A 13037-nucleotide genomic window follows, 5' to 3' on the forward strand; every position below is an offset into this window, starting at 1 on the left:
GAGACTGGTAGAGACTGGAGTGACAACCTACAAGCTAAGGAACACCACGGACTGCCCACAACTACCAGAAGCTAGGAATGCATGCTCCCTGGGAGCCTTCAAAGAGACCATGGCCCAGCCAACACCTTGATTTTGGACTTCTGGCCTCCAGAACTGAGAGACTATAAATTTCTGTTGTTTGAAGTGACACCAGTTTATGGGACTTCATTACGGCAGACACGGGAAACCAATACACGCTCTAACGTGCCTCGTGTGCGTGGCTCAAGCCTACGGGTTCTGGAATCCAAAGACCTTAGATTTCAAGGTCACGGGACTGCACGGGGAGTCCTGGGACCAAGCATGAGAAAATCCACTGCAGGGATGGCCCATCGCAGAAATAAAACTCCCTTGAGCCACCAGAGTGTGGGAGACATCTAACAGAGACCTTTACCTTGAGGATGTACTTAACGCCTCCGTAGATTAATTCTACATCCACAATGTTCAGCAGAGAGTCTGCGGGGAGGACCTGGCCCCTGAGAGAGAAGACAGACCTGTGGTCAGTTTGGGAGTGACTAAGAACTCTGCAGCCATCCATCCCCTGGATATGAAAACCCACCCACTCTTTGCCTCTTCTAACTATCAACACACCTGACTGATAAAAGGCAAGGAATGGAGAGTCCCAAAGAACCTGACATCCCTTAGAACTTAAGGAAACTGCTCTTGCTACGGGATGTGACATTTCAAAAAGGCTCTCTAAGAAGCAATAACCATATTGCTTCTTCTTGAAAAAATTCCTTACGTGGGAATTCTGCCGCCTGCTTATGAAAGAAACGAATGCACGGATTGTGATTCTATTACCATTCAAAAGCGTATTATCCAAGCACTAAGAACTTTCGCCCTTCTAGTTCCCTTTCAGTAGTTTCCTTTGCCTACCACAGTGGTTTTCAATGTGGGGTGGGAGGGTAGGGTTTGCCTCTACCCCGAGGACATCTGGCAATATCTGGAGACATACTTGATGGTCCTGACTTCCAGGGGGAGAGGGGATGCAATGGATGGGACCAGGGACGCTGCTAACTTCCTACCCTGTCCCACAGGACAGCCCTCACCACAAAAGATGACCCAGCCCAAAATGTCAGCGGTGCTGAGGGTGGGAGACCCTGGTCCATCCTAAGAGGGAGCTCCTGGCCACTTCCACAGGGTCCATTTCACTGGTCACCTGATTCAGGTGAGGGTATGGGAAAGAACCATTTGTAGAGGCGACCTATAACCCGCTTTGCTTCTCAAATCCACCTCCTCCTCTCTGAGCTCCTGAGTGTTACGACGTACCTTGCACAGGTCAGCACGAATAAGCGCACTGCTGTCTATAGGATGATGGCTGCCTTGGCCTTGAGTATCCCTCCCCTCCCGCCCCCTACCCCAGCCTCTTCTAGGGCAGTCCAGGTTTATCCAAGGAATTCTACAGAGGCAAGCACGTAGGAGAGGTTCACTAATTGCTTGGTGATGGATTTACACCCAAATAAAGCATGTTTCTGCCTTACTTGCCACCAACACGTATCCCAAGAGGGGAAAGGAAGTACGCGTGGGCCCCACCTTTCCAGCGAGTGTAAGAAATCCGTCATGCAGGTCCTGAACATCGAGTCGGCCACGTTCAAGGCTCCGCACACCACCCCGAGCATGATATCCGGCTTCTCGGCCTGGGAGAGACTCTGCATGTCAGTATCCACAGTGACCAAAGCCGCGGGGAGCCAGGAGGGCTCCAGGACCCCCAGGGGAGACACGTGCAGCTCCCCACCTGCACTTTCTCGGCGATGAGATTATCCAACCAGCTGGTGTCAATGTCGTTGTTCTGGAAGCTCTCGGTCTCCAGGAGGTTGGTGAGATATTCCACGGTGGTCCTGAAGTCGCCCCGGATGGACAGTTCCTTCAAAGCCACCACCATGTTCCTTGAGGGGAAGGCACACGGATTGTTTTCCCAATTAACGTATGCGTCATCAGAGTTCTGGAGTGGTTTCCAGTGAGTCAGAACCGCACAGAAGTTTAGGGAGGGCCCTGAGTCAGACGGCTTGGGGCAATGTCAGCTCCAGCATTGACTGGTACAGCAAATCTTGGGCCAGTGACTTAACTGCCTGGGCCTCAGTTTCCTCATCTGGAAGATGGGGGAATAACCTTGCCTTCACACAGATGCTTGGGGATTAAAATGAGACAGTCTGTATAAAGCACATGGTCACTGATCAATAAACCTTAGCTGCTATGATTTATTACAGTGATTATAATTGTTATTAACCATGCCAGTTGCTCTGACTCCCTCCCCTGCTGGACCTATCAAAATCCCCCAGAGTCCCAAGAACGAGCCGCTCTTTACCTGTCCACACAGCTGTCCAGTGTGCCTGGGGTGCACGAGTAGGTGGCCAACACCAGTGCCCCCCTCTGGGCATGGCGGTCACCAGCCCACACATGCTTGGCTGTAACCACCTCCCATTTCCCAGAGGGGCTGCCTCCCCCCAAACAGGGTGTCCAGTCCAAAGGGCAGAAACCTCCACTCTCCATGAAATCATAGGGAGAGTGTTTTGGGGAAAGGCACCAGAGGAAGAAGGGGCATAAGAACACTTCGTGGGAGAGGAGAGCTTTCACACCAGTTACGATGCTCCTGCGTTCTGTCAGCAGGTGTGACAAAGGGGCCACGAGACCCCAGAGGGAGGGTAAGAAAATGAAGACGCAGTGAGGTTAAATGAGGGTGTCAAATAGGCTACTGCAAGTTGGGTGTGGGACCCGAACCTGCATCTACAGGCAGAGCCACTGGATTCAAAGGTGACCAACTTGTCCTGTGTGGCTCAGGACTTTCCCAGTTTTGGCACTGAGAAATCCCACATCCCAGGAAACAGTCCTGGGAAGACAGGGACAGTTGATCCCCCTCTTGCACACTGACAGCAATAAGAGCTGGAAGTTTTCCTTCCTATTCTGCTGAAGTGATTACTGGCCACTCACAGTGTGGGACAAGCCACAGGTCACTTCACTTGGAGACAGCTGGGCTGGCTGACCACCATCCCACCTTTTATTAATCCTTATTTGCTCCAAGCGTCTCAATTTTTCACTGATTAAGATGAATTACTCAAAGCTGGCAAAGAAACTCTCTCCCTCAAAAGCACCAAACTCCATTTAATTCATGGCTAAGCGCCCCAGGCCAGACAGATTTAAATGCTTTTCAAATGAAATGTCTTAGGGATTTTTCACTCTAAAAGACACCTCCACAAGAATGTTTAATTTTACAAACTGAACTGGTGTTTACCTTTTTGTTCCCAGGTCAAGGCAGGAGAAATGTTAAGATGCGGGGGTTTTGACTGCTAATTTTTAGGGAAATGCAAATCAAAACTATAGTGAGGTACCACCTCACACTGGTCAGAATGACCATCATTAAAAAGTCTACAAGTAACAAATGCTAGAGAGGGTGTGGAGAAAAGGGAAACCCTCCTACACTGTTGGTGGGAATGTAAGTTGGTACAGCCACTGTGGAAAACAGTATGGAGGTTCCTCAGAAAACTAAAAATAAAATTACCATATGATCTAGCAATCCCACTCCCGGGCATATATCTGGACAAAACTCTAATTTAAAAAGATACATGCACCACTATGTTCATAGCAGCACTATCACAGTAGCCAAGACATGAAAACAACCTAAATGTCCATTGACGGATGAATGGATAAAGAAGATGAGGTAAATATACACAATGGAACAGTACTCAGCCATAAAAAAGAATGAAACAATGCCATCTGCAGCAACATGCATGCAACTAGAGATTATCATACTAAGTGAAGTAAATCAGAAAGAGAAAGACAAATACCATATGGTATCAGTTTTATGTGGAATCTAAAATATGACACAAATGAACCTATCTATGAAACAGAAACAGGATCACAGACATAGAGAACAAACTGGTGGTTCCCAAGGGGGAGGGAGTTGGGGGAGGATGGAGTGGGAGGTTGGGATTAGCAGATGTAAGCTTTTAAATATAGAATGGATACACACCGAGGTCCTAGTGTATAGCACAGAGAACTATATTCAATGTCCTATGATAAACCATAATGGAAAAGAATGTTAAAAAAAAGAATGTATGTATAGGTATAACTGAATCACTTTGCTATACCGCAGTAATTAACACGACATTATAAATCAACTATACTTCAACAATTAAAAAACAGATGTGGAGGTTTTGGAATTTGTAAGCTTCTTTGTCAATGTAGGTTCCTCCAGGAACCACTTATGAGGTTTAAATTTAAAAGAATCCCCAGCCCCATCCCAACCAGCACCACCTTTTTAAAAAAGGCTATAGTACTGAGCACCTTTTAAACTTTTAGAATCACCTTGAACATTCTTTGGATCTCCTTCAAGATCGACCTGTAATAAGCTCAAGACCAATAACCTTGGTGAACTGATTTCATGTATGTCATGGATCTCAAGTACGGGAAGAGGACAGACTGGGTTCTCGGACTTCAGCATAGGGTATTTAAAATAGGGTCTGCTCTTCGTCTCCTAAAGTGCTGCTGCATCTGAAGCAGCAGGCTAATTTTTAGTTTCTCAAAGGGAGGGAGGGAAGGAAGGGAGGGAGGGAGATACTGACGAAATGGCCTCTTCCCGGTTCTCTCCCCAGGAGAAGCAGTGCCCAAACTGGGAATCGGCAAATTCATGTAAGCCTCCAGTGGCAGCCACGCTGAAATAACCCCACACATTCTTGCTGCTGCGGAAATTCAACTCCTGGACCGTTCCAGAGCTCGGCTTAAACCCCTGGAGCCCAGATAGAAAAAGCAAAATGGAAGAAATCGTTACTCCAGATATATTTTCATCAGAATTAAATCCTAGGAAAACCCAAGAGCCCCCACCCCCACACACCCAAGAGCTTAGCGTGATGAATAAAACACTGATACTTCTCACTAGGGGTGCAGGTGTTTCCAGGTGAGCACGTCAATGTGTGTCATTTTTACTTAAAAAAAAAAAAAGTCAAAAAACCACCACCAAGTTGGGACCGGTGATCACTGATGGAGCTGAGTGAAGGTACATACTGATTTTAAATGTTTGCCATTGTTGACAATAAAAAGTGTAAATAAAAGAGGAGTTGGCGGGATTTCCCTGGTGGTCCAGTGGTTAAGACTCCATGCTTCCACTGCAGGGGCCACGGGTTCAATCCCTGGTCGGGGAACTAAGATCCCACATGCTGTGCAGCGCAGCCAAAAAAAAAAAAAAAAGAGGAGTTGGATTTGCAATTCCAGATTACGAAAATTTCAGCAGGTAAGGAAATCCAGTGTTAGCCCTTGCTGATGCTAACACACACATAATTCCCTTTGCGGGGATGACACAACCCCTTCTGAGTATAATTGTGGTAAAGGGGGATGGGTTGGATCCTCTTGCTGGGATTAGAACTCTTGAAGCTTGTGATGGAGGCATTCGTTTTGGCAGACATGCCTGGAGGCAAGAGATGGAAAGTTCCAGGTGCCTGGGCTATTTCTACACATGATCCTCCATCCTCCCAGGCACCTGTGAACAAGGCATCAACCCTCTGAAAATTTCCCGTTTTGCTTGTCCACCATCAGAACTGACTGTTTGCCTGTAGCCAAAGATCCCAAACTAATACAGTCACTATAGTTTAAAATTCTTCCATTAAAAAGGTGGGGGTGGGGTGGGAGGACTTCCCTGGTGGCGCAGTGGTTAAGAATCCGCCTGCCAATGCAGGGGACACGGGTTCGAGCCCTGGTCCGGGAAGATCCCACATGCCGCAGAGCAACTAAGCCCTTGTGCACCACAACTACTGAGCCTGCACTCTAGAGCCCACGTGCCACAACTACTGAAGCCCGCGAGCCTAGAGCCCGTGCTCTGCAACAAGAGAAGCCACCGCAGTGAGAAGCCCACGCACCACAATGAAGAGTAGCCCCTGCTCTCCACAACTAGAGGAAGCCCGGGCACAGCAACGAAGACCCAATGCAGCCAAAAATAAATAAATAAATAAATAAATTTATTTACAAAAAAAAAAGGTGAGAGGTAAAAAAAAACCTAAACCTCTCTTCTCCCAAATTTCTTAAATGTAGTTATTAAACAACAAAATTGTGGTAGATTATGGAGATTATGTGACAATCAACTGTCAGTAAGCATGTAAACTTGACAGATGCCAGCTGGTTGGTATCTTAAGGCACAAGTAAGAACAAGTCACATAGGGACTCCTTAGAATGAACCAGATTGTATGTTGCAGCAAAAAGTTCATGGGGCCACAAATCCAAGGACCTGTGCTCTAAACCTGGCTGTCCCAAAGATGGACGTGGTCTGTATAGTCCACCAGTGGGGCTTGGCCATGGCCTCAGCAAGTCCCGGGCGTGAAGGTGGTCACCCCAACCTCTCGAGCTGTAATGTGGGGTCACAATGCCCAGTGGCAGGGCTGTCATGTAACTGACATATGAAGGCATCTGCCCGGTACCTGGGACACATCACATGTGGATAAACCGTGACATGTCCCTTCCCGCATCCCAGCGTCCTCGCCTGTAAACTGTGAACCTGGGTGTCTCAACAGGCTAAGGTTCAGGGTTTGCCACACGCTGGGAGGTCGGAGATGGTGGAAACTCAGGGCCCTCAGACTTGCCTCGTCTGGGTTTTCACTGGTGATTCTGGCCGCAATGACGTGGCCTCGGGCGATGGGAGGGTTGGAAGGGGTCTCAAAAGAAATGGGCGTCACCCCCCATGGGGACTCTCCATACAGAAGCCGGATATCCTTCAGCCGGTGCAGAGGCACGCCCATGGCGATCTGAAATCAAGAAATCCATCCCAAAAGAGGGTCAGTGCCCAAACGCGGAGGCCAGTGCTAGAGACGATGGAGGTTGCGGGGGGTGGTGAATGATTTCGGATATACTGAGCTCCTCCTGTGCCCACCAGACCGGGCGACACGGTGGCAGGAGAGGCACGGAGAGAGAAAGACAGATGGCTTGACCCTGCCCCCAAGGAGTGAACTGTGTTGCTGGGAAAAGAAGCGACAGTCACAGAACAACATCGTGAGCATCAAATAAAAGTTACAGATCCTTAGTGCTGTGGAAGGGGTGGGGGAATGGTGTCCAGCTGCAGAGTCAAAGAAGGTTTTGTGAAGGACACAGGGAAAGCTGGGCTGGAGGACCGAGTGAAAAACAGACAGTGACGGACACCAGGTGAACCAAAAGATCAAACTGAATCTGCTGGGTCTTTGGATGTGACACACTAAAAGGGACCCAGTGGTACCTGTGTAATATCCTGCCAAAGGGTTTAAGTGACTTCCAGCAGGAAGAAATGACCAGGCAAATCCAAATGGAGGGACATTCTGCCAGAACACTTCACAAATGTCAACATCAAGGACAAAAAAATAAGACTGGGGAACGGTTCCAGATTAAAGAGATTAGGAGACATGAAAATGGAAAGGGATGTATGGGTCCTGGATTGGATCCTGGACTTGAAAAACAAAGGACAGCAACAAATTATTGGGACAACAGGGAAAACTTTCCTGTGGACAGTAAGTAACAGATAGGTAAGTGGAGGGTGTCAAAGCTCTGTTTCTGGAGTGGGGCGATTCTACCGTGGTATTATTCCCGGGAGGTTCTTATCCGAAAGATTTAGAGGCAAAGTGGCATGAAGTTCAAGCCAAAACATCTCTCAAAAGGTTGAGCCAAGAAAAAACAACAAATTATACAAAAACACAAATAGAGAGAGAGGAAGCAAATGTGGTCAGATGCTAACAAGTGGTGGACCGAGGTGCAGGGTAGGGGTGTTAATTGTATTATTTTTGCAACTTTTCTGAAATTTTTCAAACTGAAAAAAATAAGCAAAATAAAAAATGGAATAAAAACTCTGGGAGGATTTTTAAGACATTAAAGTTAAGTTCTAATTAAATCAAAGTAAAAACTAATTAAATTAAATTTTCAGTTCATTAAATTTAATCAAAATTTAAATTTTTAAAAATTTAGAAGAAATTTTCAAGAAAGAAAGAAAGGGAGGAAGGAAGGAGATATTAATAAAAAAATTAAAGAGTTTCTATTAATGCAAGAGTTCCTAACTCTGAGTGACATGTTCTTAGCAGGGGTGAGCCCAAGAGGGCAAACATTTGTTCTTGGGGGTGAAAATAATCTTACTCTTTCTATGTACAGGCAGATCTTGGCGATATTGGGGGTTCAATTCCGACCACCACAATAAAGCGAATATTGCAATAAAGCAAGTCACACAAATTTTTTGGATTCCCAGCACATATAAAAGTTCCATTTACACTACACTGTAGTCTATTAAGTGTGCAATAGCAGTATGTCTGAAAGAACAATGTGCGTACCTTAAATAAAAAATACTTTATTGCTAAAAAATGCTAATCATCACCTGAGCCTTCAGAGAGTCTTAATCTTTTTGCTAGTGGAGGGTTTGAAATATTGCAAGAATTAGCAAAATGTGACACAGACACGAAACAAGCAAATGCTGTTGGAAAAATGGCACCATTATAAGTTGCTCGAAACAGGGTTGCCACAAACCTTCAATTTGTAAAAAACAAAAAAACAAACAAAAAATGCAATAAAGCAAAGTGCAATAAAACAAGGTATGCCTGTATAACGTACAGCTGTATCTACAGTATCCAAACCAATATACAGTATACCTGTGATATTAACATTTCATAGGGGAGAAATTAGGGGCGGAAATGTCTAAAAGGGCTGCATGAGGAGGCTGTAATGAAAAAAAAGTCTATGAACGGGTACTGGGGAGGTCTACAAATGCCCCCAAATTGTATAAAATAGATTTTTCCAGGGTGAAGGTCCATGGCTTTTGCCAGTTTCTCCAAGGGCTATATGGCCAGACGAAGGTGACAAACCACTGCATGGTTCTCCATGCTACCCACACATTAAAACAGTCACTCCCCAGGACACCAGCCAAGAGACGAGCAGGGAGGTCTAATCTGAGCAGGACAGGGGACCCCCACTCTGGGCAGAAGAAGCCCCAGGGCTCGGAGCCCGTTTCCTTGCCTGTAGCTGGGCGGCCGGCAGGTTGACATCGGCGATCATTTCCGTGCAGGGATGTTCCACCTGCAGGCGGGGATTCAGCTCCAAGAAGTGGAAGCTGCCATCCTGGCTGTAGAGGTATTCAACGGTCCCCGCGCTCACGTAGCCCACGGTCTTGGCCAGGCGCACGGCACACTGCAGAGAGACGGAGGTGGGCGAGGGGCTTCCAGTGGTTGTCTCGGGGAAAACGTACTAGCTCCCTCACCAAAGGCAGGCTGAGGACCTGCTGTGTGTAAGCTACCTTGGGACCTCCGAGACTGTACTCCAGTAACCCCGTGTGAGGCTGAAATCATCTCCACGATGGGTCCCCCACCGCCACTTGGTCTCTTCTTGGACACCCACCCCACTCTGGCAACTTGGACTGTTGAGAGCTCTTGATGGTTCTGAGCTGAGATACCTCCCCCTGAACTCCCCAGAGCCCACCTGCTCCATGATCTCGAACACGGCCGGCGCGGCAATGGTGGCCGGCGCCTCCTCTATGATCTTCTGATGCCTCCGCTGGATGGAACAGTCGCGCCCAAACAGGGACACGGCGTTCCCATACTGGTCAGCGAGGAGCTGGACCTCCAGGTGATGGGCGTGCTGGGCCAGCTTCATGAGAAAGACTGGGGAGCCGGGGATCTCGCTCTGCACCTGGGGGGACGGCAGGGTGGCTGGCTCTTCCCTGGGGAAGCAGGGCTGGAGCAGGAAGTTCTCCAAAGAGGGCGCGAAACGATGGCAGGGATGCCCTTGGTTTTGCCGATCTTTTAGTTTTACCTCTCTCAAAGACATTACATTCTCGTGCTTTTTAAGTCAAATATGATGAAAATACATAATGCAGAAACTGAAATTCTCCTGCAACACCATCTCCTAAGGATAATATGCTGTTAAGAGTTGGGTACAAATTGGTTTTCTTCTATGCGTACAGAGAAAATGTTTCTTGAAACAAAAATAGAACCAAAACACACTACTCTGTAGGCTTCTCTTCCTCCCACTTAATTCACTCTCTCAGCCAGCTCTCCTCAGTGGAACCTACAGACCGACTTACTCCATACTTTTAATGTCTGAAAGGCATTGTCTCATAGGCATGTTGTCCAGAGACCCTTAAAAATGAAGTAAAAATAAGTGTTCACATGGAATTATTTCTAAGACAAACTCTTTGTAAAAGCAAGTTGCAATAACACATGGGATGATCCCACCTATGTGAAAAATAATAAAACAGAATTATATGAAGGTCTATGTAAAAGTCTATACTACAGTAAAAGTACTGGAAAGAAACCCAGTGGCTAACAGGGGTTACATCTGAGAAGGGGCGAGGGGTTGAGAGGTGTTGTTGCGAAAGGGACCTTTCCTTTTTTATTCGTAACGTATGACTGAATTGCCTGAGTGTTGACACTGAGAACATTTTCATATTGCACTCATGTAACTAAAAAAAGCAAGCTTGGGGGAGGCTCTGCATGCGGTTGGGGAACAGGGGGTGTATGGGAACTCTGTCCTTTCCACTTAATTTTGCTGTGAATTAAAAACTACCCTAAAGGGGCTTCCCTGGTGGCGCAGTGGTTGAGGGTCTGCCTGCCAATGCGGGGGACACGGGTTCGAGCCCTGGTCTGGGAGGATCCCACGTGCCGCAGAGCGGCTCGGCCCGTGAGCCACGGCTGCTGAGCCTGCGCGTCTGGAGCCTGTGCTCGGCAACGGGAGAGGCCGCGGTGGTGGGAGGCCCGCGCACCGCGATGAGGAGTGGCCCCCGCTTGCCGCAACTGGAGAGGGCCCTCGCACAGAAACGAGGACCCAACACAGCCATAAATAAAATAAATAAATAAATAAATATTAAAAAAAAAAAAAAAAAAAAAAACTACCCTAAAGAGTAAAGCCTGTTTTTTAAAAAAGAAAGAAAAAAGCTTTAAAATCTGTACAACCCCTAAATGCAAGGTAGGATCCAGGACTGGATCCTGAAACAGAAAGGGGATATTAGTGGGGAGAAGTGGGGTGATCCAAATCAAGTCTGGAGTTCACTTAATAGACATGGATTAATGAAATTAATCTCTTAGTTGTGACAGTCATGGTACTGTTACAAAAGATGTTAACAATAGGGGAAAGGAGGTGAAAGGTAGATGGGGACTCTGTACTGCTGTAGCAACTTTCCCAAAAATATAAATTCTTCCCCCCAAAATACTCCCAAACCAGTACATCCCAATAGGGGCATGTGGTAGTGAAACCACTACTTTATATAATACTCACACATGGCCCACAGCTGTATAATCGGTAAACCTTTTGAGAATGCAATTTACTGGTATGTATTTGTCAGTGCGTGTAAAGTACATGCTATTTAACTAAATCCCTCTTTCCCCACGGTCTTTACCCAAGAAAATAATTCAGAAGAGGAAAAAAAAGCTAAATATTATTTATAGTATTAAATACCATATTATATTATAGTGGCACTGTGTATAATAATGAAAATGGAAGCAAGCTTAACATTTCACAAAAAAGCAAAGGTTTGATAAATAAGACAATGGCCACATAGGGAATACTGTGCAATCATCAAAATAACCATAAGGACTGGACAGGGTAAAACTGTTTATGATCCACAATTTGAAATTTTTTAAACGTAGAACAAAATATTGTGTAGGCCAAATACAACTCCTTAAAATATACATGTAAATATTTTGTAATAACCTATAATAGGAAAGAATGTGAAAAAGAAGAGGTATATACGTATAACTGAATCACTTCGCTGTACACCTGAAACATCGTAAATCACTATACTTCAATAAAAAAATAAAAATTTAAAAAATAAAATAAATTAAATATATATGTGAGCAAGGTCTACAAGAAAACCTAGAAATATTAAAATAGTTGGGTTAAGAACAGGAAGATTACCGGTATGAATTTTTATAAACATTGCCAACAATGGGCATAACGGGTTTTTCTTTAATCTATAGTTAGGTGACGTTTTAAAAAAATTTTTAATTGAAGTATAGTTGATTTACTATATCATGTACGTTTCAACTGTACAGCACAGCAATTCAGTGTTTTTTGTTTTTTTTATTTTATTTTTGGCTGCGTTGGGTCTTCGTTGCTGCATACAGGCTTTCTCTAGCTGCGGTGAGCGGGGGTTACTTGTTGTTGCGGTGTGTGGACTTCTCATTGTGGTGGCTTCTCTTGTTGCGGAGCACGGGCTCTAGAGCGCAGGCTCAGTAGTTGTGGCGCACAGGCTTAGTTGCTCCGCGGCATGTGGGATCTTCCCGGACCAGGGCTCGAACCCGTGTCCCCTGCATTGGCAGGTGGATTCTTAACCACTGTGCCACCAGAGAAGCCCAATTCAGTTTTATATATACATTTTTTTCTTTCAGATTCTTTTCCCTTATAGGTTATTACATAATATTAAGTATAGTTCCCATGCTATACAGTAGGCCCTTGTTCGTTATCTATTTTATACGTAGTAGTGTGTGTATGTTAATCGCAGGCTCCTAATTTATCCCTTCCCCTACCCCCTGGGCATAATGTTTTAAAAGTGGAAAACCAGCTACAAATAAGTAAATATACAATTCGTTCGGACAATAAAAATCAATTGTCTAGAAATGTTAAAAATATTGAAACTGCTAAAATGTACAAAATATCCCATCTCTCGATAGACAAATATAGACACAAGCAGATACCTCTGAAATCCTTTAGAGACACACTGATTCATAGAATCAAACATATTAAGGAAATAGTGTACAGATCAACAAAAACCTTGGACTTCTGCGAGTAAAAATGTATGCATTTGTTTTGCAACACAACACAGCAATATTGCAGCTCCCGCAAGTGTCCTCTTGATTGTGACACAACAATGTTAGTGGAAAGAATCTGGTGGCCACCAACTGAATAAACACAATTCCCAAAGACACATGGAAAAATATGCAGCGCGAACTGCTCACTTGTCTGAAAAGTATTGGGAAGTCCTCAGCAGTCTCTGCCTTCCGGATGCCTTTCCCTCCACCGCCTTCAGAAGCTTTGATCATCAAGGGAAAACCAATTTTTTCTGCTGCCTGGGGGCAAAGGAC

General features: G+C 45.6%; 1 protein-coding gene across 2 annotated transcripts in view; it reads right to left on the bottom strand.

Annotated features, from left to right (window-relative positions):
- LOC118906860 (uracil-DNA glycosylase) overlaps positions 1-13037 on the bottom strand; it is a 152464-nt gene that overhangs the window by 64720 nt on the left and 74707 nt on the right. For both annotated transcript variants that reach the window (XM_036874693.1, XM_036874694.1), the window contains 8 exons: positions 12912-13022; positions 9439-9648; positions 8980-9150; positions 6600-6761; positions 4596-4759; positions 1772-1922; positions 1570-1673; positions 431-512 (listed from right to left, as the gene is read on the bottom strand). In XM_036874693.1, the coding sequence (XP_036730588.1) occupies positions 431-512; positions 1570-1673; positions 1772-1922; positions 4596-4759; positions 6600-6761; positions 8980-9150; positions 9439-9648; positions 12912-13022 (1155 nt within the window). The remainder of the gene's footprint in view (positions 1-430; positions 513-1569; positions 1674-1771; positions 1923-4595; positions 4760-6599; positions 6762-8979; positions 9151-9438; positions 9649-12911; positions 13023-13037) is intronic.

The sequence above is a fragment of the Balaenoptera musculus genome, chromosome 14 (genome assembly GCF_009873245.2).
Source record: "Balaenoptera musculus isolate JJ_BM4_2016_0621 chromosome 14, mBalMus1.pri.v3, whole genome shotgun sequence".
Lineage (NCBI taxonomy): Eukaryota > Metazoa > Chordata > Mammalia > Artiodactyla > Balaenopteridae > Balaenoptera > Balaenoptera musculus.